The following is a 27,692-nucleotide window of genomic DNA, read 5'->3' as shown; positions in this document are numbered from 1 at the left end:
GGCGTCGGCTATCTCCTGATCTCAACACGCGGCTTTCGGGCACGGTCGCGCTTCAACCCAGTGCAGATGTGTCGTCCCGTCACTCGCAAATGGATGCGCCACGCACCAGCGTCAATTCAGGTGCCAAGCGACGGACACAGCTTCCAGAAATGGCTCAATTCTACGCAGGACAGCCCGGCATGTTTCGAAACGACAGCCTTGTTTACTTCATCCATGCCAAACAACTATTTCTAGATGGAGTGCGTACGACTGCAAACACGCGTAGTGCCTGCGTTTCCCCTGAAGCCGTCCGAGAATGGGACAACGGTGGCCCCACAAGTTCAAACATGGCGCACTGCACTATCTTCAGGTATAATTCCATGAGAGACATTGTCTCCAAGCAGGTAAATAACTCATCTCCCTACGTCTACGATTGCCCTATCGGGCAGCCGCGATATCGGAACGCGTCTCATCCCCGGTACAATCCCTCTACACTAGTAGTAGACGGCTTAAACATCTCATTCCAGGCATGCTATTCATATCAAGCCCAGGGCCTCAAAACAAGCCGTTCGGCAAGATACGACCGAAGCTCCCTTTTTTATAAGCTTGCATTTCCGCCAGTGCCTTTTCCTCCTATCCAGTCACCCGTTAACACTCAGGCCCGTACTCGTCGTTCCACCGCCTCCGCGGCGCACCCCAGACCAGACCACTGTACCACACCTCATCTGCAGCCGCACGCGATATTGCCCCACATGCATCCCAACCGCCAATTGCCGGGAAACAGCTATACTTCGTAGGGCAGAACGCGGTGCTACCCGACTACAGCCATGGTTCGAGAACATCTGCTGCGTTAACCCCACATCGTACTACCGACGAGAGGGGTTATCTGATCGCTGGTCGCATCGCGGCATCACATATCTGAATCCGGCAATCGCTTGTCATGACGTCTGCAGGCCGGCGTTTTGGGAGATAATTAACGGATCGATAATCCACCCAGAGCTGCGTGAGGGTATGTTGGAGAACAGAATGATTCATAATCAAAAGAGGTGCGTGATTCTCTAGGCAAGTGTTTGCAGCATGTCGCAGGTATTGTAACGCCAGCACGTGTCCATCTCCAATCCGTTCCTCCAACTGACCCCTTTCCTACTCTCTACTCCTCGTACTTCCCACTCAACTTCACCAACCCGGCATCCTCATTCTCTTTCTTACTCTTCCTGCTCCACGCCGGTGCCTCGTCCTGCCCCGCATCCTCCTCTTTGTCGCCCTGCTCCTTATCCTTATGCACCGTGCTCGGGAAGTGCTCCGCCGGACTATACACCGTGATCAGCTCCAACGGCTGATCCCCTTTCGTCACGAACTGATGCTGTGTGCCCGCGGGCACGACGACGACGTCGCCCGCGTTAACTTCTTGGTCTTTGCCCGCGACGGTCGCGAGGCCCCGGCCGGAGGTGAAGAGGAGGATTTGGTCGACGGTGTGGACCTACGCAGCGTTAGCGCTGTGCGTCAAAACCATTTCCGCGGCAGTGATTAGTGATTGGAAACCTACTTCATCACCAATCTCCCCGCCCACAGGAACCTCCATAGCCACAACCTGGCTATACAGTCCCGTATGCAGCACTGTCCTGAAATCTCCAAACGCCCTCTTCTCGCTCATCAGCCCCTTGAAGTGCACCATCTCGTGTTTCGGCGGCCGGTTCTCGCGATTCCCCAGCGCCTTGTACTCATCTACTTTCTTCTGCTCCATCGTGCCCGACGAATGAAACTGCGCTTTATGCCCTGCGATCGGGACGGTCCGCGAGATGTTGACTGGATGGGGATGGAAGTGGGACGGCGCGCGGTGGACGAGGCGGTACGATGTGTAAGATGCAGCTTTTAGCATCGGGGAGTGGTGACAGTGTTCAGCTTGCTCCGCGCTCTCGTTTATAAGAGCATGGTCCTGGAGTTGGGCGTGTGGCATATCGCGTCTTTATTACGGAAGCTCTCCGCGTCTGGACCCCCGATGTGTCGATGACGTCACGAAGAAGACCCTGATGTCGTGATCGAGCGCGGGCTTAAATCCGCTGATTCGTTCGTTGTAAGCCATTGTTGACGGTTCGGAGAAGCTGGTAGGGCGTGCTGTACCTGATGAGGTGATGCTTGGTGCTTTGGTGGTGGTTCGGTAAGCTAGCGTTCACTCCCGTTGTTCCGGCCGAGGAATTTCCGCAATCGAGAAGAGATGTTTGCAAATGCAAGAACGCGTGCGCGATCCGAATAATGATGCCTCTCCGTGGAAGTTCAGACGTGATCCAGTAGGCTTGAATTCGTCCCGTACGTAGTGTTGAGCGCAGAGGAACTGAGGTGACGAAGTATTATTTATATAGCGTGACGATGAGAGAGGAGACTAATTGTACAGGAAAATGCTACGTGATAACAGAGCTCCACTCGCTCTGCTATGATTTGACCCCAAACGCCGTATTGTTGCTGGATATCATGATTCTCACCGCTGATATGTGATGATCAGTCCGCTGGTTGAGTAACAAGATGAGGCTCGAAAGATGGTGTGACAATGTGGCCAAGCGTGGCGCCACCGCGATGCGAGGATGCGATGCAGCCACCACTTGAGCCTCCCGCTCGCCAAACGTGCCGCAAAAATCCGTCGTGGATGAAATGATGCCCCGGGACTAACCGGGTGCGTTCAAGCAAAATCCGTGATGACTGCTCCGCATGGGGGCGTAACCCGACATCTCCCGCACGAGCACGGGCGCTCCGGTTTCGGGAGGGCCCGTGATGTCGCTTCTCACCGGTCTATTTGCCCCTGGGATGAGGCACTCCTCAGCGCATCCTGCATTGTGATATTGCCCAACGTAACATGGATCCACCGCGATTACCGCTTCTGCCTCTGCTTGACCTGTTCTTCCTCTTCGTCTTCGGCCTCCTCTAGCTCACGTTCGATCTCCTCCTCCTCGGTCGGTCTTGGGTTTCGGACCTCTGCATCGATATCGCCCCCACTCAGCTGCCACTCCATCAGCTTGCTGAAAGCGCCGCTGGGATTCGCGGAGAGCTCCTCATAGGTTCCTTCTTCCGCCACCTGGCCATCTGCGTTGATGCAGATGATACGGTCTGATCGTTTGATGGTCGAAAGACGATGCGCGATGCTGATGGTTGTGTTCCTCTCTTGGAGCAGCTTGCCCAGGGCTTGGTTGACCAGCGTCTCCGATTCGGCGTCTAGCGCGCTAGTTGCTTCGTCCAGGATGAGGATGTCCGGCTGCTTGATGAGCGCTCGTGCGATAGCTATCCGCTGCTTCTGCCCACCAGATAGCTGGGTTCCTCGGGCGCCCACGTGGGTTTCGAGGCCATCAGGCTATCGCACATTAGCACGTTGTATCGTTGAGCATGTTGGGACTAGCTTACGAAGTCGCTGATGAACTCGCAATTGGCCTTGCGAGCAGCTGCGATGATCTGGGCACGAGTAGCATGGGGCACCCCGTACGCGATGTTCTCTGCAATGGTGCCCGAGAAGAGCACGGGCTCCTGTCCGACATAGCCAATCTTCCTCCTGAGCTGCTTCGCGTTCATCTTTGTAATGTCTCGCCCGTTAATGGTGATAGTCCCTTTAGTTGGTATGTAGAAACGCAGCAGCAAGCTCGCAACCGTAGACTTGCCTGCCCCGCTAGGTGCGACGATGGCAACATTCGTGCCTTGCTCGATCCTAAAATTGAGGTCCTTGAAGATAGTAACCGCCGGTCGCGTCGGATAGCTGAAGGAGACGTTGTTGAACTCAATAGGGCCCCGCGCAGATTTGACAGGCTCGCCCTTGGTGGGCGATATCGTAGGGTTCCGGTCTTGGAGTTCAAAGAGGCGGCTGGCCGCTCCGACGCCCTTCATCATCTCGCCCCAGAAGCCGGACAAGCCCACCATGCTTCCTCCCGCATAAGCGGTGTACATCAAGAATGAAGAGAGCTCGCCGATGGTGATGGCTCCGGACTTGACCATGCTCCCTCCCACGTAGAGGACGGCGATGACGGTCATATTACCCATTAGACCAGTAGTGCCGTAGAAGCTGGCAGCGACGATGGCTTCCTTCTTCCCAAGGTTGAAGATCCTCTTGATCTGACGGTTGTAGCGCCCTGCTTCCTGAACCTCGCCTGCGAAGGCCTGAGCGGTCCTTACGTTCCCCAGCCGCTCTTCGGCCACTTTCGTCAAGGTCCCTAGGTTCTTCTGAATTTTTCGACTGATGTTGCGCAATGACCGACCGGCGACGAAGGCAGCAATCGCGAGTGGGGGGCCAATGATGGCGAGTATGGCTGTGAGCTTTATGCTCACATAGCCCATCATGGCGAACCCGGCAGCACCGCTCACTATTGAGCGTAGCCCGTCCGACAGGTTCTGCGTAATGCTCTTGCCGACAATGATGGTGTCTGAACCGAGGCGAGAGATGAGGTCGCCGACCCTGTTCGCATCGAAGAATTCGGCGTTCTGGATGAATGTCTTGCGGTAGAGCTGGGATCGGAGGCGTGCCACAATGCGCTCTCCGACGATTCGCAGGATGATGATGCGGCCAAAGTTACACGCAGCCCCCGTGGCAAGCACCCCGGCGAGTGCGATGTAAAAGGTGGTGATGTCCAGCCCAAACAGCAGCTCTTTAGATCCTTCCGGCTGCGTCGCGATGTCCAATATCTTGCCGATGGAGAAGGGGACCGACATGCTCACGGCCGACGACATGAGCAGGAACAGGAACGCCCACGAGAGCGTCTTTACCTCGGGCGTCGCGATTTTAACCAGCCGCCAGAGCTCCTTCGCGCTCCCTTGCTGACTGGCCGACACGCCGTCCTTGCTTAGCTTCGCGCTCAGATTGACGTGGGCGGCCGCGTTCGCCTTCTCCGATTTCGCAAAGCCCATTTCCTCGTGCTCACCCTCGTGCTCACCCTCGTGCTCTTCGACGTCTACCAAGCCCTTGTCTTTCATTTCTTGCTTGTACGACCTGCGCACCCTTGCTGGCCGCCGCGCCTTGGTGCTGGCTTCCGACAGAGCCCGTGAAGCGCAGAATATGCGGATTGGGTGCTGGAGGCCATTGCGACGCGTGGTGCCGGCGGGCGCATACGAGAGGGAGGGCCGGAATAGAGTTCGGGATTGGTGAAGCTTCTGCGGGCGGGCGACTATCGAAGCATTGGGGCTGGGGGACGAGGAAAAAGGACGCGCGACAATGGGCGAAGAGGAGTGTATCCGCGCTTGTATCTGGGCGAAGAGGGCTCCATTTCCGGGGCCATGCCAGGCCCTGGCGGAGACGGCCAAGGAGCCGCGCATGGCTCAGAGAGATGGCAGGCGGGTGTCTACCTGCAAGAGCGGGTGATCCGGCAGGGCGTGGAGGGGTTCGACATGGCGACGGTGAGTGAAGGGAAGCGGGGCGGATGACTGCTGGTGAGCTCCTGGACAAAAGTTTCGGCCTCGGTGAAAAGATGACGAAACGACGTAGCGGGCCGGCGATCGGGGCTAAACACGTGCCCGATCCGATGGGGCCCCGCGTAACCTTTTTGGGCACTCTTCAGGCACTCTTCACATTTCACTCTGCAGTTGAAGTAGGTTGCGTGGTATAGGCAAAGCGCCGTCTGTCTTCCCCGCTCTGTGGTTGTGACGCAGGAGCCAGCTGCGTTGTGGCTGTTTGCTTTTTGCGCCACAAACCGGTCACCGCAAGAACCACACCAACGAAACGTGAGAACACCCTGTCTGTTTGCATACCTAGCTATCCTCTGTTTACGGCCTTGGGATGAGCTTCGCACTGCAATGAGGGGGGCTCCAGCGCGACCCAGGCACCTGCACCTGCACTTGCACCTGCACCTGCACCTGCACCTGCACCTAAGCACAGCCACATTGTGATTATGACTGTGAACCACGAACAGCAGCGCTATCACTTCGACTCATCTTTCACTAAACATATAAGTCTCCTACTGCAAATCTTGACCTTCACACAACAGCGAATTGCCTTGGCGTTGCACACAGAGCCTGAAATACGTCGAAATCGCCCAGTCACTAGCCGGCATAGAATCCCATGGCCTCCCCCTCCCCTATCCACCTCGAAGGCACAACCCTCGAAGGCGGCGGCCAGCTCCTCCGCCTCGCAACCTGCCTCTCCGCCCTGACTTCCACGCCCCTCCGCATCACCAACATCCGAGGCAAGCGCTCCGGTGGCGGCGGCCTAAAAGCACAGCACCTCACTTCCATTCAATTCCTCAGCCAAGCATCCAATGCAAGACTTAGCGGCGCGGGTCTGAAGAGCAAGGAGATCACGTTCCTCCCAGGTCGAAAAGGGTTGCGTAGTTCTTGGGAGGGCGGCGAGGTAGTCATCAAGCAGAACACGCCTGGCAGTGTGAACCTAGTGCTCCAGGCTATACTACCTTATTTACTGTTTGCTGGTGGAAGAGACGGGGATGCAAAGATCGGAGTGAGCATCACAGGCGGGACGAACGTGTCGAACTCGCCATCCTACGAATATGTCGACCAAGTTCTCTTTCCCATGCTCGCGCTCATCGGTATCCCGCCCATCGAGGCTGAACTCCACTCCAGAGGCTGGTCGACAGGAAGTACGAGACTAGGAGGCGTTACCTACACCATTGCCCCACTGACGAAACGACTACCCGCTTTCCAGCTCACCGAACGCGGCGACATAAAAAGCATTCGGGCGACTATCCTCGCTCCTAGAGCTTGCGAGCAGCACTTCCGCGAGGAGCTCGACGCCATGTTCGATAAACGCTCAACGCACATCTTCGGGCAGCGTGACCCTGACAGTGAAGTCACGTTCGAGGACTCGCACCACGACAAGCGCTTCTACCTCCTTCTTGTAGCCACCACAACAACTGGAATGAAGCTTGGTCGCGACTGGCTGTACGATCACGGTGTCCGCAGCGGCAAAATCGACAGAGTAGTTTCGAGCGTCGTGAAGAAAGTCTTCGACGATCTGATTGCGGAAATTGACCACGGCGGGTGTGTGGACGAGCATTTGAGGGATCAACTGGTTGTGTTTCAGTCATTGGCGGAGGGAAAGAGTAGGGTGTTTGGCGGGAAGAGGAAGGGTGGGTTGGTGAAGCCAAGTTTGCATGCTAAGACGGCGCATTGGGTCGCGAATGAGATCGTTGGTGTGCAATTTGACGAGGAAGGAAGCTGCGCGGGTACTGGTATCTGCGTGGGGGGAGAGGAAGAGGAGGTAGAGCAGAAAGTGGATGAGGACTTGGTCAAGGGGCTCGAGAAGCTGGAAGTAGTGGCTTGAGGTAGGACTGCTAGTCCCCTCGCTTCTCGTGTCCATCGTTGGATCGCAAGATACTCCTGTCCTTCCCTAGAACTCCGCGTCTTCTTATCACAACGCATACCGAAAATGCTTCGCCTCCCCATCGGTCTGATCCCGAAACCCATCCACCACCGCCTGCTCATCCTCCCCCTCTCCCCACAACCGATCCCGCCTCCCATTCTCCCACTTCATCCAACCCGCCAATCCCAAGCTAACCACCACCATCCCACAATAACACGTAATCAGCCCCGTGAGCGCTGAAAAGTACCTCGGTGCCTCCTTGGCAAAGAAGATGTTCGCACCCGCAATATTCCCCGCGGCGTAGAACAGAAACCACAGTCCGTTCGCAGTAGAGCGCTTGGTGTGGCCCGCGATATTGGTCGTGAGCAGGTTCCAGGAGAGGATGACGGGCGCGCCGACGAGGTATTGCAGCCAAGTGCAGCCGACGAGGGTCCAGCGATGGGAGAGGCTTGTGAGGCGGATGCCGAGAAGACCGCCGAGCGGTGGGAGGCAGATAAGCGCGAGGATAATGCAGCGCGTGTTTTTGAAGTAGCCTGCGGCGAGGCCGCAGAGTGGGACGAGGAAGAACTCGAACGCGCCGGTTGGGAGTTGTAGCAGGGTGGCGTTGATGCCTGAGAAGCCAAAGCCTTTTATGAGCGAGGACGCGAAGTTGGATACGCCTCCATTGATGACGCCGCAACAGAGCGCGATGAGTACGAGCAAGTGTACTTTGACATCGAGAACAGCCTCCAGGGCTTGTTTCATCTGGTATTGCTTCGTCTTGACACCAATCATGTTGCTTGCGATACGATCGATTGCCACGATGCGCTGCTTGTGCGTGAGGAACTTTGCCGAGGAGGGCGAATCCGGCATAACCCAAAGGAAGACCCAGGACCAGACGAAGTTTATGAGGCCTATAACGAGGAAGATGAGCTGCCACGTCTTGATCGCCGAGCTGTGCGCGTGGCCTAGTCCGTAGCCCAGGAGCGCTCCAACCATCGTTGCCATTCCGTTGAACGCAAGGAAGACGCACATCCGCAGAGGCTGCTCGCTCCTTGTGTAGAACATACTTACGATGTTCATGATGGCGGGACTGATACTGGCTTCAAACATCCCCAGCAGAAAGCGAAGCGCAAGCATACCCGCATAGTTCTTTGCAGCAACATGGCAACAGAGAAGGATAGACCAGACGAGGATCATGGTACCGGTGTACTTTGAGACGGGCAGCCGTTGGATGAGATAGTTGGCCGGCAGCGCCCAGAAGAGGTATCCGAAGTTGAAGATGGCGGCTACCCAGCTATAGCGCTGTCCTTGGAGGCCGAGGTCCGGAATAAGGGAATAGGCGCTGGCGTAGTTCAGTGAGAGCTTGTCCAGGAATTGAATGGTGTAGGTTATGCAGATCTGCATCGCGTTAGAGTCACTTTTGCAACTTCAATCCCACCGCAGCAGGGCAAGACAGACGGGCGGCGTTGTCGTAGTGACTCACCATAGGCATAATGACCCAGTCAATTTTCCGCAGCACAATCTTCCTCTCAGCATCCAACTCTTCCCTCGAGTACTGCTGGACCTCTAGGTACAGCTCCGCTCCAATGTCCCGCATCTGCTTCTCGGCGGCCAGTTGGCCCTCATCGACGCTCGGCGCCGGCACAATCTCAGGCTCCTTCTCTGACATCCTCACAGTTCCTCCACTCTGAATCTCGAAGGAGTCGCCGTTCAACCAAGACCTCGAGCAAATAACAAAGCGAGACCGAAGATAGATTGTGTGACGAAATGAGGGGCTGAGCCTAAGAATCGGACGTGCAATGGCGCTCTCGTCCCAACACCAACGCAATGCCCTGGTTGAGGACCAAATGTCTTATAGTCGCGATTTACCTCCCACCCTTGGCATTTGCCTCAACACCTTTAGTGGTACGAACAGGCGATATCATCCTCTTATCAACGGCTTTTGCTGTGTGCATGCCTATCAGAACCCTTACTAGCGGTAGTGGAGTTGCATGCCTGTAGATCTATCGGTAGTCCCAATCGGGGAATTCTCGGATGGCGATACCCTTGTTGGAATGGGTCAAGTAAGTCAAGCTCGGGTGCGGGTCCGGCCAGGGCCATTCAGGATTTGGTGAAACCAAGGTTGTTGATCATAATAGGATTCGGAATACCGAGAAAAGGCCATGCCTCGGCTTTGAATATGTATGCATCTTCACTCGCTGACGTCTCGAGGGTATGGAATGGGAGCGTTGCGGTATAAGAAAAGCAGCGTCCAAAAGCCAACTCCTCTCATGCATTGCTAATTCTTGCGCGCGCGAGCCTGGCAAACGCCAGATCAACTGGATGAGGCTGCTAGCTGCCTCTATCGGCTCGCTAAAGAACAACGTCTACTTCCACAGACCATACGGCCCCGTGGTAAACTTCCAGAGTTTGATGGTGCCGTCCTCGCTACCCGTAGCGTAGAGCTTGCCGTCAGGCGAAAAGCTCGTGGACCAAATTGGTCCGTGATGGCCCTTGTTCGTCTCCAGCTCCTTCTCTTCGTCAAAGTCCCAGACCCTCACCCAGGTGTCGTTCTGGTTGCTACCACCAGTAACAAACTTGCGCTGCCCGCTGTGTATAGCCACGCTGGCAATCTCGTACGGTGTCTTCACGCTCTTGATCAGAGATGCGGGCGAGAGGCTGTTGAAGAAGTAGACGCTCTTTCCAGCGGCAACGCTCAAGATGCCATCAGAGGAGGTATTATCCAACTCGCACGTGCCGACCACACCCTCAACCGCGTACTCGCCGATGGTCGACTGCTGCCGCAGATCCCACCATCGCACCTTCTTGTCCTCCGCCGCCGTGATCAAGATGTTCGGGTCCGAGGCCCACACAATCGACTTGAGGGTACCGCCGTGTACGCCAGCTCCAATCTCGTAGCTCGGAGGCGGGGTAGACGAAATGGTCGGGGACGAGGACGAGCTGTCGCTACGGGAGAGGTCGAAGATGCGCAGCTTCTTCTCCATGCCACCAGTGGCTAGGATCTGGGGGTGGGGCTGGTTCGGAAAAGCGACGGCGCGGACGATGTGGTTATGCGAGAGGGTGTGAAGAGCTTCGCCGGTGTGGGTGTCCCATACTTTGCTGTGCACTGTTAGAATAGAATTGATTACGAAGATGGCGAGAAAGAACATACGCAGAGAAATCGGCCGATCCCGTCGCAGCGAGCGTCGCATCGGACGAGAGCCGGGCCTGCCATACAGCGCCTTTGTGCCCCAGGAAAGTGCCAATCCAATCGCCGGTTATGCCGTCTCGCAGCATGGGATTGCCATCTTTGCAGGCCGATATCATATAGTACTGGTCTTCGTCCGCCATGGCCGAGAAGTGGATGTGCGGGACGGGCCGCGAGTGGCCATGGCAGGTGAGAGGAACGACCTTCGTCGTTTCGGGCATTGCGGTCCGCAGGCGTCGGTATGTTTAGAGCTAACGAGTGTGCTTTCGAAAAGGCGGACAGCGAAGATGGCAGGGCGTTTCAAAAGTAAGGATAGGAATGCCCCTGGCGGAGTCGCGTGCAGGAGGAGCGGTGGGCGGGAATGGGGAACAGAAAGCTAGTCTAAGTAGGCGAGCAGATGCAACAGGCAGTGAAACAGGCAAGAAAGTCGTAAATGGGTCGTAACTTCGTAAGCGTTGGTGTGGTCTACCTAGGTAAGGGGAACTCGACCCCCCCGAGGTGCGGTGAAGCTGAGCTAACGGCTCGGCGATATAAAATCCCGGGCCGGCCCAGCTACCTCTGACGGAGAGCATTTCTCATATTTCACGCAGTACACCATCCCCTCATACGGTGCCGGACCCTAGGTTAGTCTTCCCGAAATTCTTTGATGCGCGACCGCCAGTGTTTGTTCTGACAGACGACGTGACGAAGATGTAGAAGCTGTGGGGTAGATATTGAGATTGAGAACGCGGAATCGAGCCCCTTGTATGAGAAGATCACGAAAGCGAAGAGGCGCATTTGCCCATATCCTTGGCGTTATTTGTACAGATCTCCGGACAGTGTGAGACGTTCTTCATGGAGTGGTTTCTTCGCTTGGAACTTTGTCTACCCACTGACTGAATGCAAGAAATTTACTCTTGTAGCAAGCCTTGCTGCCGATGACCGCGAGCTCTTGCAGGTTGACTGTCACACCGGCCTATAGTGTATCCCATTCGCGCCATTGCTCATCTCCCGCATCTCCGCATCAAGCTTCTGCTCCTCGTCGACCAGACCATCCTTCAAACACTCCACCACGACGTCCATGATCTCATCGCTCTTGATCGCCTCATGAATGACGCTGATCCAGTGCCCAATGGTCTTCTTCCTCCACTCGTCCCCATGCGCTGATGCTCCGTTCGCGATCGAAGTGACCCCGTTTTGAGCAGGTGTCTGATACGTCGGATGGTCGATCACGCCGCGGTGCATGGGAACATTCAAATACCTCCGGACGAACTGATACAAGCGCTTCGACGACCGCCCTAAAAGTCCGCTCGCGTCTCCGGCGGCTAGGTACTCCCGTCTTGTCTCTTCGAATAGTATGACAGCGTCCGCCGTACTCGTCTCCGTCCATTCCTTGATGTGGAACAGTATGTCACTCGCGTTCAAGCACTCCTCTCCCAAGAGTTCGAGCAGGGGTGCCTTAATGCCTGTCATTATTCTCCTGAATCGATCTCTTGCATCCAGTGTGGTGGTCTTGTCCAGCTCCACTTTCACGTACTCCCAGATCTTTGTTCTCGCACCCACGCCCCATTCCTCCGAAACACCGAACCACTCTTGCAAGACAGTAATGCTCTTATCGAAGGACTCCTTCAGCTTCCCCTCGAAAATGCGCATCATGGACCGCAGATCGAGCGCTTGACACACACCGTACAGCGTGCATGCGCACATGATGGCGAGAATGTCGACAGCCGTGTCCGTGTACCGCGCGCTCACCAGCGCAAGCGAGTTCAAGGCTTGATTCCCCATCTCCGCGCACACGACGTGGTTGTGCACCGGGTTCGCAAGGAAAGACAGCTCGGACATATACGCAGCCATGTTTGTGTCCACGCCCTTCATCGTGAAGCTGGTAGATGGCTCATCGGCGCAGAGATTTGGGGGGAGCCCACGGTTCGTGGCTGGGTTGACGAGTTCGGTAAATTGGGAGAAGAGCATGCGTCCCATGGCTTGAGCCGCAAGTCTGGACTTTTCCATTGCAGATGTCACGGATACTGCTTGGAAATTGCCGCCGTGGTAGATGTCGCCTGTGGCTGGATCAATGAGGGGATTATCCGTTGTGCTGTTGAGCTCCACAGTGAGTTGCTCCTGTGCAAGTAGAAGGTCCTCTACGAAGGGGCCAAGCCACTGTGGCACCGTACGCAGAGAATAACGGTCCTGGAAAAGGGTATGGCCGTGACTCTCGAGGATGCCCGTGGCTAGCTTGGAGCCTTCAAGTGCGGAGAAAATGGTCGATGCTACCTGCGCCTGGCCAGGATGTGGTCGAACTGTTGAGATGAAAGGTGCGAAGGAAGTCGCCGTTCCGAGAATAGCTTCGACGTGCATGGCTGTGAGCAGCTGGCTCAACGAAAGTATGCTGTGCAGGGAAGTAAGAGTGAGACCCGCGGCAGCAGCAGATATTGCTGTCCCATTGACGAGCCCAAGTGCCTCCTTTGGTTCGAAAACTGTGGGCTGGATGTTAGCCGCTTGAAGAGCTGCAGACGCAGCGATGATTTGTCGATTGTCTGCCGGGCCGGTCCAGCAATAGATGCGCGGATTGCCCTCTAGTACACCGGCGACGTAAGAAAGGGGCGAGAGATCCCCTGAGGCAGATATGCTCCCGCGCGTAGGTATGACCGGCACGATGTCGCGATTTAGGAGTTCCAAAAGGGCTTCAATTGTCGATGAGCGGACGGCAGAATGGCCACGCGCAACGGAGTTTGCACGTATCAGCATGGCTGCACGCACCCACTCTTCCTTTAACGAAGATGAAGTCGCGTCGGCAAGGCCGCCGCCTAGTGAAGGAACAGGCAGTACTCCACAATTCAGGTGCTGAAGAAACGCTTGTTGGAGCTTATGCACCTCGTGCGGTTCGCACCGCACGTCTGCACTTCCTCCATAGCCCGTATTGACGCCTGCATATTATTTAGTTATTGGCAATGATGAGTAACGGGAGACATACCGTAAATTGTAGAGCCTCGATCAAGCTGCGCTCGCAAGACTTCCACGCTCTGGTCAATCTTCTTCTTGACCGCGCAGTCGTTGGATAAGGCGGCGGCAGCCCTGCGCTTTCCAACGAGTGCAGCTTTGGCCAGATTCAGAGATTCGCCGTCCACAACAACGGCGCAATTTGGCTTTTTGGTCGTCTCCCACTGTAAGATGACTAGCCGAGCATGCGCGGTGGCGTTCCTCATATTGGACGCACGCTGTGCCCGTAATGAGGACATTTCCTCGGCGGTGGAGTGCATATCTACAGTCGGATGGGACGTAAGCAACGGGATAGTGAAATGTTGAACGCCAAGTTGAGAGAGTTGACGGAATGTCGGCGCAAAAAGCAAGTGCAGGTCCGATGGCGCACAGGCCCGTCCCGTGGCGCTTCCCTTCCGCAATTCGCCTTGTCCAGGTGCGTTTGGGAGTGCGTGTGTACGTTCCAGGCTGTATCAAGCCGCGTGTAGTACCGCGTAGAGCCCCATCGTGGAGGAAATAGATGCGTACGCCTTTCCAGGTAAGCCTACACGTAAGCCTCCTCTACTGCCCGGCATCACTAGAAACTTCGTCAAACAGAAACTCATCCCTGATGCCGTGGCGCAGACGGAGCGCTATCGGAGACATTCGTGAGACGCTGCGGCGCGATGACGGTCGTCGTGGGGATGGATGGGACACTGCGGCAACAGCATGATGGCCGCCGCAAGGTCAAGAGATGTCAATCCTTTGGCGGGAGACACGGGAAGCTCGTCCTCCGGTAAAATTTCGTGACACCGGCGTCGGGCTGAGGCACGGCTGCCACTTGCGTGGGAAGCGGTGAGCTCGCGCGGACTCGGCCGGCACGTTGTAGCCACGTCGCTGCGTGTCTGGCGTCGAATCTCATCGTGCGCTATATGCGAGAGCGTCTGTGGGGTTCGGAGAAGGTGTCAAAAGCCTCATGGTGAGCGATGAGGTGGTGGAGAGAAGGTGCAGAGACGCATCGTGGGTTCCGTTTCCGGACTAGCCTCGTGTCCACCCCGCTCGCCGAGCTCACTGCGTACCAGCTTCTCAGGCCCAACGTCATCGTCGCGCACCCATCCCTCAGCCCTATCATCCTTATCATCCTTAATCGATCCCTGCATCGCCCAACATGTCCGAACTCATCTCAGGCATCGCAAAGTTGAGCCCGTTCTCGAAGAAGCAGGTCGACGATGAAGACAAGGGCGAGGCCATCGATGCCGGCACCGTGGCTGGCGGCGGTCATGCGTCGCGAGCGTCGGCCATCACCAAGAACCAACTTCGCGTCAGTCATGCGCTGAAGTCTTTCCTCGTCAAAGAGGGCGTCTTGTCCGAAGAAGAAGCCGGGCTGGATGAGGAGCAACCTACGCCTGCTTTGCGAGAATGCCTGGACCGGCCGCATATCCATGTACCACCAGATGTCATCGATAGAAATCATCCACTGCCGGACTACTTCATCAGCTCGAGTCACAACACGTACCTGATGGCTCATCAGCTGTTCGGCGAGTCGCATGCTTCTGCCTACGAAACAGCCCTCTACACGGGATCGCGCTGCGTCGAGATCGATGCGTGGGACAACGATGACAACAAAGACGAGCCAAAGGTGACCCACGGATATACTCTCGTCTCCAACATTCCTTTCCGCAACGTCTGCGAGACTATCCGTGACGTCGTCGACAAGGAAGCCTCTGACCAGGCCAATGCCGCGCCCATCATGATCTCTCTTGAAAACCACTGCGATGCCCACGGCCAGCTGCGCCTCGCTCAGATCATGGAAGAGGTCTTTGGCGACCGCCTGTTGAGCCGAGCTGTGCGTGAGAAAGGCACGCGCGAACAAGACGGCACGGGTGAGCATGTCACACTCGCCGAACTCGGGAATAAGGTCGTTGTAATCGTCGAGTATCACCTCCCGAACGAGGAGGAGAGCAGCGATAGCAGCTCAAGCTCGTCTGAGGATGAAGAAGAGAAGAAAGCTCACCAGCAGTACAAGGAAAAGAAAAAGGCCGTCAACGCCGGCACTATCGTCCCTGAGCTTGCTGAGCTAGGCGTATACGCGCAATCCGTCAAGCCAGTCAACAACTCCTGGTACGAGAGCGTACTGGAAAATGCACCACACCACCACCTTATCAATGTCTCCGAAGTCGGCTTGAAATCCCACATGCCAGCAAACAGCGCGAAGATTGCCGTGCATAACTCCCGCCATCTCATGCGCGTCTTTCCCAAAGGCACTCGCATCTCGTCCAAAAACCTCCAGCCGGTGGCGTTCTGGGGCGTGGGCGCCCAAATCTGCGCGTTAAACTGGCAAACCTTCGGTGCCAGCTCACAGCTGAACGAAGCCCTGTTTAGCGGGTCAGGCGGTTACGTTCTGAAGCCTACTCCTCTACGCTCGGGCGGAGACGGCAACCTCAACACTGGCAGGCGGAAGAGACTGCGCCTCCACGTCGCAGGCGCGACCGACGTTCCGCTGCCGAAGGACCGAGACGATGAGATCAAACCTTATCTCACATGCACGCTCGTCCATCCCAACGATGTTGACGACCCCCCGCAGAAGCGAAAGACAGCGCCGTACAAGCCGCACAAAGTGACAGGCTTCCTGCACAAGGAGAACCCGCCTGCGACGGATCCCTTCTGGAAAGAGGTCTTGGAATGGGAGTATGACGACAACGAGTTGGTGTTCCTTCGCCTGCTCATCAAGAGCGACGACAGTTTCTCTCGGAACCCGATGTTTGCCGTCGCGGCGGTGCGGCTGCTGTACGTCGCACCGGGCTGGAATTTCATCAGGATGTTGGATCTGAAGGGCCACGAGACGACGTGTACCTTGCTGGTCAGGTTTGAATTCCAAGATCTTTAGGCGAGACCTGCGGTACGCTTGGGAAAGCGTTTTGCGGGAGCGCTTGGACGCTTCGTTGAGGTGTGGGAGCAGGCCTGGCAGTGCTGGATGAGCGAGTGCGACAAATGAAAAGGGTCTTGCTTCCTTATTCCAACACCGTCTCTCCCTAAGCCCGCTCACGAGGTCTAGTACTTTTCACTGTGCAGTCTCCAACAATCCCTAACCGCGTATGGTGGGAGCAAGTGATGTGAGGCCGATGTCACTGCGCAAACATCTGTGCAACGAAGGAAACCCACGCACGAATGCGTCCGTGGAAACAGCTGGAGATGAGCACGTGGTGGGTCGATTAATCTAACCTCGTATCGGACCCTTCAGTTTTAGAAACGAAGTGGTATGCTGGTGTACTCCGGTCTCCACCAATCGCGTTTCAGCTTCAGCCTCACAGAAACAGCCCCGTTCAGCTGGTACCAGATCGCCGACTATTTCGCTTCTCAACTCGCACTTCCAATAACGGTAGTAAAATGTCGAGGGCAAAAACATTCCGACACCGAGCCTCGTGTTTCCATTCACCAACACCTGACGCTGCACGTTCGCTGCTTCAGACTAAGACATGTCATTTTAGTGATGCTTGGGCTTGTCGAGATCTGGCAGCTCAAAAGCGAGCATCCATGTGCCTCGAGCACGTGCTTTACTATCGTGGCATAGCGGGGCATCAGAATAGAGGTACTCAGAAGGCAGCACGGCCGATATTCGACATACAACATGCGATCTAGCAAGGCGTGGCAGTCCAGGAGATATATAAGAATCTACTCCGGTCGAACTTCGCAATTATCCATCACTCATTCTTTTTCCAGAATACTACCGCCATCGCTGTCGGCTTTCACTCGTTACCATGAGACGTCTTTCCAAGTCATTCGTTTTGCTCCTTTGCTATGGAGTCCTTACGGTTGCGTTGCCGCAACTAGAACCTCATCATTTCTACCCTCGACAAAACGAATCATCTTTTCATAATACCTCGACTCTCGCCCCTGGTACTGCGTCGTCTGTCGGGAGTGTATCTACAACTGCGACTGCCTCACCCGTTCAGAATGCGACATCCACTCTTGCTGCCTTGCCGGTCCTAAATGCCACTTCGGCTAACGCGACTACGGCACCAGTCCTAGAAGCGAGTGTCCTAGACTGGCTGATCAACATGGCGAATGCGTTCAATGCGTACAAGAACGTCACATGCGATCAGGGTATCATCACGCAGCTGAACGAAGATCCAGTACAGCGATGGTAAAGCCTCCTACCTTGATGTTAGTAATTCTGTTTGACAATCGCCTCTAGGAACGAAACCCAAGGCGATTTCGGACTGATCGGACTCGCCACCTACTGGCAGGACAACAACAAATGGAACGAAAGCACCGAGCACCACGCCACAAGCGAGCAGATCTACTTCATCAACTCTGTCCTTCAATGGGCGGGTAACACCGAGACCGGTTGGGACTGCACCGACACAGGGTCCAACCCATGCTCTTCCTCCGTCGAATGCGATGACGTGAACACTCCCGCCGCGTACCTGATACTCAACTCCATGGTCACCCTGCACAATCTCTACAGCGATCTGTGGCACGCAGTCGTCGCTGCGCAGGGCAACATGAATGGCATGATGGTCAAATTCGCCGAGACTTTCAGCCCACAGCTCGAGGAGAAGATATCCTTCTGGAAGAAGGTGCTGGACGTGGTGCAGTTTGGCGCAGCCATCGTGTCCGCAGGCGTCTGGAACGTTCCGCTCAAGACAATCTCGGCGTTCACGTCGAGCGAGCTGAGCAGGAACATGCACGGCGCCGTCAAGGATTCGTTCAACGCCGGCATCGCCTTCGCCATCAACTGGTCGAAGGATTCGGCGGAGAGCAAGAAGAGCGAGCTTAGTACGCTGGGCGACGATGCTGCGGCTCTCACGGCCATGGTCGAGAATATCCAGGTCTCGAATAATGAGTATTTGAAGTATCTGTTCGGCGGCTCGGAAGACGGATTCAGTCGGCTGCAGAACATGATAAAGGGTGGAGTCATGATCCCGAAGATGAAAGAGAACGTGGCGGATCTGACCAAGCTGGCGATGCACACGCTGTATGGGCTTATGATTCCAATGGGATGGGCGGCTAGCCCGCAGAACATCAAACCGCTGATGATGTAAGTGCGCTCCCATACTTCATCCGGCTAAGCTGACTTTCTCCACCGCAGCATGACCCGAGTGGACTGCCCCGACAAAGCCAACGACGGCCGGATATCGTGGTACAAGGACCGCTGGCCGCATGCATTCGAAGCCGTCCAGAAAAACTGGGCCTGTGTCGACGACAAATACGCCTTCCTCATCCGCGCCGACGCTGACGATGACTCCCCAAGCGCTGTGGGCTACGACTTCGACCTTATGCCCGGCAGCGACCGGGACACTCTCAATGGCGAGAGCTGGGGCGGTGCGACGCTCGAAGACATGCTTACGAGTGCGTGGCACGGATATCAGATGGCTGGCATGAAGAACGGGTACGAGATGGACGTCAAGATGACGCAGGCAGTGGACGGGGATGGCGCGGCGGGGGATCTGTTCTTTCAGAATGGGCTGAGGACTCCGGGGTTGTTTAACTTTTGGGTGGATGATTGGCAGTACGAGACGACGTACGATGGAATGCTGAAAAAGGTGGAGGATTGGTGCTTGGGGAGGAAGCTGAAGGCGCGAGAGGAGGTTGTCGACGCGTAGGCGGGGGCACGACTTGGGAAGCAGCGATGGAGCACTGGCGGGGAAGGGACGCGCTAACGTCACATTCTGACAGTGCCGCTCCTCAATCTTCAATCTCCCCGGTGATCCTCACTTTGATCCCCTCGCTCTTCAGATCCGTCATCCCCAGAAAGACGTCGTACGTAGTAAGCACATCCCGCTCCTCCACTGTCTCATACAACTCCATCTCGAACCACCGCCAGATCATTGCCAGGCCAACGTACAGCTCCGAGGTCGCCAGGTTCATGCCCAGGCAGCTGCGACTCCCGCGCCCAAACGCGAAGAGGTACCTTGTGAGCTTGTGGTCTTCGAGCCAGCGCTCGGGGCGGAACGCGAACGGGTCTGGGAAGATGGCGGGGTCGGTGTGAAGCAGGTAGGCGGACTCTGCGACGGGGGTCCCGCGCGGGATGGTCCATTGCGCGTACTGGAGGTCTTCCTGCGTGGCGATGCGGGGCTGGCGCGAGGAGACGCCGTGCGCGACGCGGAGGCCCTCATTGACGACGGCAGTCTGGTGGCTCGGTCAGTCGCTGCTCTTCCTCCATCGTAGACTTCGCGAAGGGACTCACAAGATAGGGCAACGCCTCCAGCTGCGGCAGCGACACCCTGTCGTCCTTGCTCTTCAACACCCCCCTTAGTTCCTCCCTCAGCCTCTCCCCAACCTCCCTCTCCTTCACCAAGTAGTACGTGGCGACCGCCAATGTCCGCGACGTAGTCTCTGTGCCCGCGCCCAGAAACGTACTCCCCTCCGCCGCCAACCGAAGCGTCGCCTTTTCTTCCTCGGGCAGCTTCCCGCCCACGTCGTCCCTAATCTCGTGGAAAATCGTCCTTTGCTGGAGCTTCTTCTCGTCGCCACCGTCTTCGTACCGCATAATGCGCTCGATTCTTTCGAACAGCGACGCGTTCCAGGCGTTCATTTTCTCGACGGCGGGGGAGACCTTGGCGACGATATCGGGCGGCAGGTCGAAGAGGAGGTTTACAAGGGTGGGGAACTGGCGCCCCAGCGGGCGCATTTGGACGGCGTCGTGCAGGATGTCGAGCCATTCCTTGCCGTACGCCTCGCGCTCTAGGCTCTTCATGGACTCGCCGAAGCAGTACTCGGATATAATGTCCATGGTCATGGCCGCGTAGGCGTAGTTCAGGTTCACGATTCCGCTGTTCTTCAGCTCGCCTCTGAACCTGTCCATCAATCCCTGGACGCATTGTACGACGAGCGGCTCGAGTGCGTGCACACTCCGCTTGCTGAAGAAGTGCGCGACAGAGTTCCTCCGCATCCTGTGCAGATCGTGGTCCATGGCCTCGAGCATGGCGCCGGAGAGCGTTTTTCCGCCTGCGTGGTGGAACCAGCTGCAGCGGTCGCGCTTGTGGTTGGCGCCCGAGGCGTAGATCTTGTCGAAGTAGTCGGGGTCGTGGATGTGGACTTGCAGCGGGTTGATGCGGATAATGGGGCCCGTGTCTCCATTAACACCAGGTGCTGCACGGGACAGGAAGTACGCGGCGCTGACTCACCGTACTGCTCGTGGAGCTGCTTGATCTTCCACAGGTACTGGAACTTGTGCGGGTAGATCTCGTAGTAGAATTCGTACCAGAACGTGAGAGCAGCAAGCTGATGGATACCTGGTCAGTTCTCGTTGAGAAGAAAAGAGTAGGGGCACACCTTGGGTCCTGGAATCTTCGCCAAGGGATGGAAGTAGACGCGATATATCCCCACCGCCATCCAATACACCAACCACCCCGTGCACGCAAAGACAGCCGCCTCCTTCACTCCCCAACCACGCACTTGTTCCACCAGGCCATGCATGGATGCGCCGTATGCTCCCATTGTGTTGAACCTAGGGGACGACAGAGACTTGCAGAATAACCGACCAGCAGTGTGAACGTTTAACGCTGCTACATGGAGCATACATAAGTAGCCATGTCGGAGACTATTGAAAGGTAAGCGGAGACTTTCCATTGTGTAGAACGCCTGGCACGCCTAGCCGTTAGCTGGTCGTGGTCTAGATTGGGCAGTACTCGTGCGGGAAGTAAGCACTTGCTAACCGCACCAAGACACAGCAGGGGCAGACAGTCGCAACAACAAAACAAGTTGGCGATTGGTATCGAACACATGGCTCTAGAATGCTCAGGCTCACTTGAAGGAAAGAAAAGGGTCAGCATTTCGCAAACGACGCGGCGATGGGGTCAAAGTGGGATACAGACCGATGCGATGGGCTGAGTCATTCAAAATGTACCATGTCATTGAAACTGTGCCGGGCTGGCGGCACTCCATGCCGAGAATGTGCAGACTACCGCTGTCCAGGAAGAGAATGACCCGAAGCCCAGCTCTATGTGTTACCGTGCGTATGTCCATCTCCCAGTCTAATCTCAAGGCGTTGGCGCTAGAGTCGCAACGCGGGATGCACGCTTCAAGCAGAATCTCCGTTCACCCTAACCTGCTCCATTGGTTCCTTCTCTCCCGAAACCGGCGTCCCCTCGCTGACGGACGCACCGCGCTTGATGTCCTCGATGTTCTGGCCCTCCGTAAGGCCCCTCCCTTCGAGAATGTGGTTTGGAATGACGGCGCCCTGCTCGTGGTGGTCGTAGTTGGTGTCCTTGATGTGGTAGATGCCAAGGTAGTAGAAACTAGCAATGCCGATAACGTAGAAGAGGAGGATGCCGCCGGATTCGGCCAAGAAGGGGATCTTGATAGAGTCGAGACCGAAGCAGACGGCTTCACCTGCGCCCAGGACACCACGGAAGACGCCGACATAGTGGGTGAGCTTCTGTGGAGAGTTGGTGACGGCTCCAATCCAGTAGTAGACGATGTTGTGCCACAATTGCTGGACAAGGTATTAGCGGTGTTTTCACGGATTTAACAACACTCACCGAAGTGACCCAAGTCAACATGAAAAGAACGAAGATCCACCCGAATCTGGGCTCGTCCCAATCAGTAGGATCGGTCACAGGGGCGTGCCGGTTGTAATTTCGCACGCGGATCTGTGACAGCTGGTGAGCAATTCGATCAACAGAGACGACGCGATGGGCATACCATCTCCCAGACCCAGGCAGCCACCATCGGCACACAAACTATGGTCAGACCGATGAGACCACGCTTCCGGCGGCCCCAGTACGGGCGGTCCAGAATCCATTGCAGACCCCATCCAGCCGGAATCTGCAGGCAGACAGCAATGAAAGACAAGAGCGAACGAGCTCGCAGACTGTTGAGGTAGGCTGCGCTAGTCAGCGAACATCTTATAAGGAGTTTCTACAGGCTTACCATTGACTGAGCCACTATAGACCAGGAAACCTTCGGCGGGAAAGAATGCCGGCAACATCATGAGCAGGACCGGGTCGCTGAAGATCAACAAGTTTGACCGGAACTCCTCCCACGCCCCGCGAGGGGGATGTACAGCCACCACAGATCCGTCATCTCTCTTGAGTTTCTGCGGGCGGAGGAGCAGCAGTGTAATCAATCCGCCGACGATCATGATGATGATGAATGATATGTAGACCGCTCGGGGCACGCCGGCTGCGACGTCCTTGTCCTTGTTGATGATGACCGGAATAATACCACCAATGACCGATCCCAAGCCTTGCATATTCATCAGGATGGTCGCGTAGGATCCTTTCTCGCTCTCCTCCGGATACGCAGTGGTGATGTAACCAGCTGTAATGAAGACCATGCCCGCACCAATACCGATGATGGGACCCGCAGCGTACGGATATCCTTTCTTGCCCGTTTCGTCGTAGTACCAGAGCGAACCGACGTAGACCGCGTATGTTTGCACGCCGAGACACATGGTAAGGCCCGGGCCGAGCTTGTTCAAGATGGAACCACCGAACGACGAGGAAAAGAACCAGACCGAGCACAACGTCGCGTTCACAACCTGGACGACCTGGGCTGAATCGGGCCTCCCACCACCGGCTCCAAGCAGATTAAGCGCGACGTAGATGCCGGCTGACGCGCCAACGCCGATGCCGCTGATGATGCATTGCATCCACGGGCTGTGGTAGCGGATCTGGGGAAGATTCAAGAAACCCATCTTGTCCGCGTCGAAACTGACAGGACGAGGCGAATAAGGGTGAGAAAGAGGAATGGTGGTTTGGCAATCTTCTGGAAGCGGGTTGTGGACGTTTATAGCGGGCGGAACCTCACAGGTCGGTTATGAGGGGGCGGGCGACAAGCAGGGTTCGCGGCACACGGCAAGGCCCGGTATGCCTATCTTAGGCAGGGGTCTCGAAGGCTGATCTTGGACCAGACGGGAAAGGCGCTCCTGAACGTGCAGCGGATATGCGCGACTCTGGCGAACCAGAGCCCCAACATGTGCAGGCATTCTCTAAGCGCGCAGCTCCGTGCGCTCTCGCTGACTCGTTAGCGCGGAGCTAGCGGTAACAGAGGTTGATATCCCACTCTCGGGACATACCCCAGACGAATTGAAGGCAAGATATGCACGTCGATGGTTCCGTGCGGTTCGGGACGCATGGGAGTGGTCGCTGTGCCGCAGCCACTCAGGCGGCCCGATTGCAGCGTGGCATTGCGGTATCTCACACATTCCGGTGTAGTGCCCGGTTATGATGTCAAGGCCAACTGTCAGCGATGAGCGTGAAGTAAGGTTGACCAAAGAAGCGCGCTTGTTTGACGCTTGTGCTACGCCGGCACGTGGCGCTGCGGAGAAGACCGCTAGAAGCGACTAAGACGACCCGGATAAGCGGTCGACGGCGGAGATGGACGCCAGTCACGAGGCGTTGAGCCTGTCTCCGTCACTTTTCCCAGTTGCATGGCCGCGGGAGGTGCTTATTTCCGCCCGGCGGCCTTTAGCGGTAACTGAAGCAAACTCCACAGTCGGTAGGCTATCTCCTGAATATCAATGTCGCGACAGGCTAATCCCAAACCTGCCGGCAACTGACATTGATTCGCTTCGTGCCCATGTAGCCCCTCCACTTCTTGTACGCTTTCTGCTCCGCCAGCGTCGCACCGGGCGTGCCAACAGGCCAGTCCGCCAGATAAGCCGGACAGGTGCTCGGGATGGTGCGAGCCATCGCATGCCAGGCCCATCTGGCTTCTCCGTCGAGATGGACACAGTCGCCGCTGCGAACTCTGATGGCCACGGTCCTTGGAGCGTACTCTCCTTCGCCATCATCCTCGCCGCGGGCCATGATGAAGATGCCATCGCAGCCCACGCTGAAGCTGGCAAGCGCGCGTTGGCATTGCTCGCTGACGTCCCGGTGCACCGGCATGAAATCCTTCGCGCCATACAATAGTACGACTCCAGACTCCGGGCGAATGTGAGGGAAGAGCCCGGTGACTAGCTTAGAAAGATCCTCGGGAAATGGAGTAGCATGCTTCGCGTAGCTGCGGGTTGGCCAGTCATATTGATCCCCCAGTGTGAGCCAGCGCAGCTTAGTATAGAGAAATTGCTCGTTGTTGAGGGGCTTGTGCTTGTCGGGCACTATCGGCAACAGGATGTCCTCTGCGGCGGAGCGTTCGCGCGTGAAGAAGGAAGTGTCGAAGCGCTGCATACCCGATGCAGGCTCTGGTGGGTATGGGATGTCATAGTCGGCCTGAAGATTGATCTTGTGCTGGGGATTTGAAAGATCACGATGCATCAAGCAGGAAGTGAAAAGAACCTGAGTCTCCGGCGGGAGCAGTCCGGCTATAACCTGAAGGCCTGGGAAGTCTCGATGCTCGAAAATGGGTGCATCGTGCGGTGGCGTTTGTAGCGGTCTTCCGCTGTACGCTTCACATGCGGCCTCTATCCGGGATGCTGGGATGACGCCGGTAGGCTCCCATGCCTGCTGCTGCGATTCGGAAAGGCTATCTCGGTTTCTGAGGTCCACTACATCGGGGTCCTTCTCCAGGGCTCCCTTTCTCATGCTCTGGTATCGCCAATGCTCCCGCTGGATGAACTGTGGCGGCATCGCATGGGTATCATGGTGCACCGAGCCTCCCCTCTGCACGGAGGTTAGCAGCACTCGTCCAATCATAGCGTCTGACATACGAACGTCTGGAGCGGCGGCCGTAGAGAGCTCCATGGGCGGCCAAGGCGCCAAGAGCGTCGTGCGCAGTGGAACGGCGGGAATGCAGTCTCTTGACTGCCTCGATAGCAGGCCGCGCGGGTTCCTGGGAATTCTCATCGACTGCCGAAGCCGGGGATGGATGTGCGGGATTATGGTTGGCGGTGTTCTGGCGACGAAAGATTTTGGATGTGCGCTAGCATTACGTAATCAGCCGTTTCATCCCAGTTCGCAGTTGATCGATCTGTTTCTCGTTCGCAGTTTAAGCACCGCCAGAGGCTAATTCCACCACGTATTGATGGCGTCGAAACGCTGGCCGGCGCTTTTCCCGGCATAAAGGTTGCAGCATGGTGCTGGTGACGGATATCTTCAGCCTCGTCGGACACTTCCCCGGAAATGCATCCTGATTCTTCTCGAACTCGAACAATTTGGCAAGAGTTCGAAGGCCCAGGGGGCGTCGTTGAGAGCCCTAGGTACCGCGGTTCGAAGTATCGGGAGGATGCTAAGCTTATCACGTGATCTTCAGCAATCATGTCGCTATCACTTCTGCGACTCTTTCCCGTGAAGCTAGAGACACTGCGATGGTAAGTGCATATGAGACCCAGTTGGTGTAAGAGAATGCGTATTGGATGTGTATACTCATCCTCTGCGTGGCTGATTGATGCCCTTCAACAACCCCAGTGGAGCAGCATGTCCCGATGCTCTCGATTGAAGAGAATCGTTCACGCATGCTTGCACTCCCGCGGAGGTGGATGGCTCACACCTGCGATTGTCCAGCTCGTCGCCAACACATTTCTGCAAACGACACGGCTCATTCAGAAACTTGCCATTCACAAACGCGCCGCCGTCATTCTCGCAACGTCGATATAACGGGCTTCAACAACGCTCTTCCTCGCACTCTCAATTCAGCCTTCGCAAAGGAAAGCAGCTAACTCATACACTTAACTCTTCCTCAGCCATGATGACAGACGCGCTCCACGCCTTTCTCGACGAGCGACTCCGACTCTCTCTGACTGGGTCGATTCCAGCATCTCAGCTCGACACCATGGCCCGTAAGTGCAGAGCACCCTCCCAAAGTTCTGTGTCTATATCTAACCCGTGCATCAGCAAGACTTGCAAACTTATTCCGGACCGTCCGGCCCTCCGTAACGCCAAACGAAATCTTCATCGCCGTGAGCGGCCCTTCTGTCTGTGGCTACCAGTATTGCGATTGCAATGCGCCGGAGTGTGAGCTCAAGAAATATAAGATCACGATCTACCTTGATCGAAGGGAGCTGGGTAGACGTGTCACGAAACCATGGATCAGAGGAGGCAGTGTGGCAGGGTTTGAGGAGGCTGCACGAAAGCTGATAGAGGCTGTGGACGAGATTAGTGAGAACCCTGAGTCGGCTTCGTCTCAGCCACCCATGGATAGCCAGGAAACGTGTCAAATGGGGATAGTTTTGGAGACAAACGACGCTGAGTTTGCATAACCCACGCCGGCGGTTTCTCCTCCCCACTCGACGGCGCATTGAGTATAAGAAAAGTAACAATATCTAGGGTGGCAAAAGGACTTGGACTTGAGCGATCTCCAAGACGTGACCAAAACCTAATACTACAGGAAGAAAACTCACAGTAATCAAAGGAAAGTTGGCAGAAACGAAGGGAATTTGCAATACTCATTATTTACTTCTTTAAGACGGAGGGATTTTATTAAGATCTGGTAGCTTTCCCTTCATAAACTATAACATGCCAAGGATTCCCTTACGTCCAAGTTCTTTGCCCTTCCTCACGATACATCCATGGAGTCGCCGTGGTCTCCTGTCTCCTGCTCCTCCTGCTCGCCCTCCGACTCAATTCCCAGAATTTGGGCCCGTTCCTTCAGCAGCTCGGTAACTCGGTTGCCGAGTTATAGACCCAACTTCACGTCCTCTTCGAGCTTTGCGACCTCACGACGGTGGCTTCCCGTTCTGTGGAGGTATGTATTAGCATGGTTGCCTTCAAGGACCAAAGACGAAGCCATGCGCTTAGTTGCTTTTTTTCGAGCCTCAACATCCATTGTATTCTAATGCAAGGTCGGAAGTCGTGAATAGGACGATTAGGGAAGGCTTCCTGTAGTCTGGGACGGGGACTGTGGGTTGACGGCGTTCAGCGCGGCGTTTTCTTCTCGAAAGGCTTCCAGTTCGGCCTCGAGCATTGTCTTTTCACCCCCGAAGGGCTTCCAGCTGGGAGTTCCTCTCCCCAAGCTGTTTCTGGAATTCGGCCTCCCTAGCCTCAAGCTCCTTCTTGTGCGCTTCCTCTTTCTTCTCCAGCCTCGAGTATTGTGACGAGTGCGGATGGCAGCGGATATCCGTACTGCGTGAGCCATTTAGCCGCATGAGTGTTGGATTTGGAGGACACGCGGAAGAGTGGTGGCGAAGGGCGTGAGGGTTGATTGATTAATTGATTTTTTCGGGCGTGAGTGTGTGAGTGTGTGAGTGTAACTTGAAAATATAGCTAATCCGAACTGCTATAGCTCAGTACGAAGTGGAACAAAGAGCAGAGAAGTGTGGTGAAGGAGAAAGGAAAATCTTTGGCTGGACATCTAGCCAATGTATCCAGAGCCTAGCGTGGCCGAATGCGGCAAGAGCGCAACGTGTGCCTTCCCAACGTACGAGCTCCTCACGAGAAGCGAACACCAGAGCGAGGATACCTTCAACAGTGGAAGTAATTAGCATTTGGAACGAGGAAGAGC

General features: G+C 56.0%; 12 protein-coding genes across 12 annotated transcripts; 5 read left to right on the top strand and 7 right to left on the bottom strand.

Annotated features, from left to right (window-relative positions):
- Window positions 1–1,129: 1,129 nt before the first annotated feature.
- Window positions 1,130–5,262, bottom strand: BU26DRAFT_529133 (uncharacterized protein; the record flags this gene model as incomplete). Its single annotated transcript, XM_033830881.1, has 5 exons — window positions 1,130–1,459; window positions 1,526–1,704; window positions 2,905–3,319; window positions 3,370–4,972; window positions 5,060–5,262. 5 exons carry the CDS (start codon window positions 5,260–5,262, stop codon window positions 1,130–1,132), a joined length of 2,730 nt encoding a protein of 909 aa, XP_033686767.1.
- Window positions 5,263–5,848: 586 nt separating this feature from the next.
- On the top strand, window positions 5,849–7,262 carry BU26DRAFT_242694 (RNA 3'-terminal phosphate cyclase). The gene has a single exon (XM_033821040.1). The coding sequence runs from the start codon at window positions 6,005–6,007 to the stop codon at window positions 7,217–7,219; it is 1,215 nt and encodes a 404-aa protein (XP_033686766.1). The 5' UTR covers window positions 5,849–6,004; the 3' UTR covers window positions 7,220–7,262.
- BU26DRAFT_242931 (allantoin permease) lies at window positions 7,263–9,040 on the bottom strand. The gene is made up of 2 exons (XM_033821042.1): window positions 8,724–9,040; window positions 7,263–8,638 (listed from the first exon to the last, which is right to left on the bottom strand). The coding sequence occupies exons 1-2, from the start codon at window positions 8,907–8,909 to the stop codon at window positions 7,307–7,309; spliced, it is 1,518 nt and encodes a 505-aa protein (XP_033686765.1). The 5' UTR covers window positions 8,910–9,040; the 3' UTR covers window positions 7,263–7,306.
- Window positions 9,041–9,606: 566 nt separating this feature from the next.
- Window positions 9,607–10,648, bottom strand: BU26DRAFT_561565 (serine/threonine kinase receptor associated protein-like protein; the record flags this gene model as incomplete). Its single annotated transcript, XM_033832931.1, has 2 exons — window positions 9,607–10,339; window positions 10,392–10,648. The coding sequence occupies 2 exons, from the start codon at window positions 10,646–10,648 to the stop codon at window positions 9,607–9,609; spliced, it is 990 nt and encodes a 329-aa protein (XP_033686764.1).
- Window positions 10,649–11,372: 724 nt separating this feature from the next.
- On the bottom strand, window positions 11,373–13,612 carry BU26DRAFT_561564 (phenylalanine ammonia-lyase; the record flags this gene model as incomplete). The annotated part of the gene is made up of 2 exons (XM_033832930.1): window positions 11,373–13,333; window positions 13,381–13,612. The coding sequence occupies 2 exons, from the start codon at window positions 13,610–13,612 to the stop codon at window positions 11,373–11,375; spliced, it is 2,193 nt and encodes a 730-aa protein (XP_033686763.1).
- A 920-nt stretch (window positions 13,613–14,532) lies between these two features.
- On the top strand, window positions 14,533–16,251 carry BU26DRAFT_479055 (PLC-like phosphodiesterase; the record flags this gene model as incomplete). Its single annotated transcript, XM_033825657.1, has 1 exon — window positions 14,533–16,251. The coding sequence occupies one exon, from the start codon at window positions 14,533–14,535 to the stop codon at window positions 16,249–16,251; it is 1,719 nt and encodes a 572-aa protein (XP_033686762.1).
- An 871-nt stretch (window positions 16,252–17,122) lies between these two features.
- On the top strand, window positions 17,123–18,970 carry BU26DRAFT_561562 (uncharacterized protein; the record flags this gene model as incomplete). The annotated part of the gene is made up of 3 exons (XM_033832929.1): window positions 17,123–17,508; window positions 17,560–18,405; window positions 18,457–18,970. 3 exons carry the CDS (start codon window positions 17,123–17,125, stop codon window positions 18,968–18,970), a joined length of 1,746 nt encoding a protein of 581 aa, XP_033686761.1.
- BU26DRAFT_451656 (putative benzoate 4-monooxygenase cytochrome P450) lies at window positions 18,714–20,738 on the bottom strand. The gene is made up of 4 exons (XM_033824770.1): window positions 20,643–20,738; window positions 20,495–20,591; window positions 19,555–20,441; window positions 18,714–19,496 (listed from the first exon to the last, which is right to left on the bottom strand). Exons 1-4 carry the CDS (start codon window positions 20,700–20,702, stop codon window positions 19,053–19,055), a joined length of 1,488 nt encoding a protein of 495 aa, XP_033686760.1. The 5' UTR covers window positions 20,703–20,738; the 3' UTR covers window positions 18,714–19,052.
- Window positions 20,739–21,295: 557 nt separating this feature from the next.
- Window positions 21,296–23,154, bottom strand: BU26DRAFT_242849 (uncharacterized protein). The gene is made up of 4 exons (XM_033821041.1): window positions 22,242–23,154; window positions 22,014–22,195; window positions 21,851–21,961; window positions 21,296–21,804 (listed from the first exon to the last, which is right to left on the bottom strand). Exons 1-4 carry the CDS (start codon window positions 23,005–23,007, stop codon window positions 21,391–21,393), a joined length of 1,473 nt encoding a protein of 490 aa, XP_033686759.1. The 5' UTR covers window positions 23,008–23,154; the 3' UTR covers window positions 21,296–21,390.
- A 691-nt stretch (window positions 23,155–23,845) lies between these two features.
- BU26DRAFT_561559 (oxidoreductase domain-containing protein) lies at window positions 23,846–24,997 on the bottom strand (the record flags this gene model as incomplete). The annotated part of the gene is made up of 2 exons (XM_033832928.1): window positions 23,846–24,916; window positions 24,968–24,997. 2 exons carry the CDS (start codon window positions 24,995–24,997, stop codon window positions 23,846–23,848), a joined length of 1,101 nt encoding a protein of 366 aa, XP_033686758.1.
- A 543-nt stretch (window positions 24,998–25,540) lies between these two features.
- Window positions 25,541–26,021, top strand: BU26DRAFT_242682 (uncharacterized protein). Its single transcript, XM_033821039.1, has one exon. The coding sequence runs from the start codon at window positions 25,574–25,576 to the stop codon at window positions 25,847–25,849; it is 276 nt and encodes a 91-aa protein (XP_033686757.1). The 5' UTR covers window positions 25,541–25,573; the 3' UTR covers window positions 25,850–26,021.
- On the top strand, window positions 25,938–26,451 carry BU26DRAFT_561558 (uncharacterized protein; the record flags this gene model as incomplete). The annotated part of the gene is made up of 2 exons (XM_033832927.1): window positions 25,938–26,031; window positions 26,087–26,451. The coding sequence occupies 2 exons, from the start codon at window positions 25,938–25,940 to the stop codon at window positions 26,449–26,451; spliced, it is 459 nt and encodes a 152-aa protein (XP_033686756.1).
- Between the last annotated feature and the right edge of the window lie 1,241 nt (window positions 26,452–27,692).

Source organism: Trematosphaeria pertusa (assembly GCF_010094035.1).
Source record: "Trematosphaeria pertusa strain CBS 122368 unplaced genomic scaffold BU26scaffold_4, whole genome shotgun sequence".
NCBI classification, from domain to species: domain Eukaryota; kingdom Fungi; phylum Ascomycota; class Dothideomycetes; order Pleosporales; family Trematosphaeriaceae; genus Trematosphaeria; species Trematosphaeria pertusa.
The sequence above is the reverse complement of the archived record's forward strand: the minus strand, read 5'-3'. Positions and strand labels throughout refer to the sequence as shown.

Bases quoted from the DNA above. Each gene is read 5' to 3' on its own strand.
- BU26DRAFT_242694 (XM_033821040.1), top strand. From the start codon at position 6,005: ATGGCCTCCCCCTCCCCTATCCACCTCGAAGGCACAACCCTCGAAGGC.
- BU26DRAFT_242931 (XM_033821042.1), bottom strand. From the start codon at position 8,909: ATGTCAGAGAAGGAGCCTGAGATTGTGCCGGCGCCGAGCGTCGATGAG. The intron at 8,639-8,723 runs GTGAGTCACTAC...AACGCGATGCAG, and splicing joins ACTGGGTCATTATGCCTATG to ATCTGCATAACCTACACCAT.
- BU26DRAFT_451656 (XM_033824770.1), bottom strand. From the start codon at position 20,702: ATGGCGGTGGGGATATATCGCGTCTACTTCCATCCCTTGGCGAAGATT. The intron at 20,592-20,642 runs GTGTGCCCCTAC...GGTATCCATCAG, and splicing joins CGAAGATTCCAGGACCCAAG to CTTGCTGCTCTCACGTTCTG. The intron at 19,497-19,554 runs GTGAGTCCCTTC...CCGAGCCACCAG, and splicing joins TGGAGGCGTTGCCCTATCTT to ACTGCCGTCGTCAATGAGGG.
- BU26DRAFT_242849 (XM_033821041.1), bottom strand. From the start codon at position 23,007: ATGGGTTTCTTGAATCTTCCCCAGATCCGCTACCACAGCCCGTGGATG. The intron at 22,196-22,241 runs GTAAGCCTGTAG...TGACTAGCGCAG, and splicing joins CTATAGTGGCTCAGTCAATG to CCTACCTCAACAGTCTGCGA. The intron at 21,805-21,850 runs GTGAGTGTTGTT...TACCTTGTCCAG, and splicing joins TGTTGACTTGGGTCACTTCG to CAATTGTGGCACAACATCGT.
- BU26DRAFT_242682 (XM_033821039.1), top strand. From the start codon at position 25,574: ATGAGACCCAGTTGGTGTAAGAGAATGCGTATTGGATGTGTATACTCA.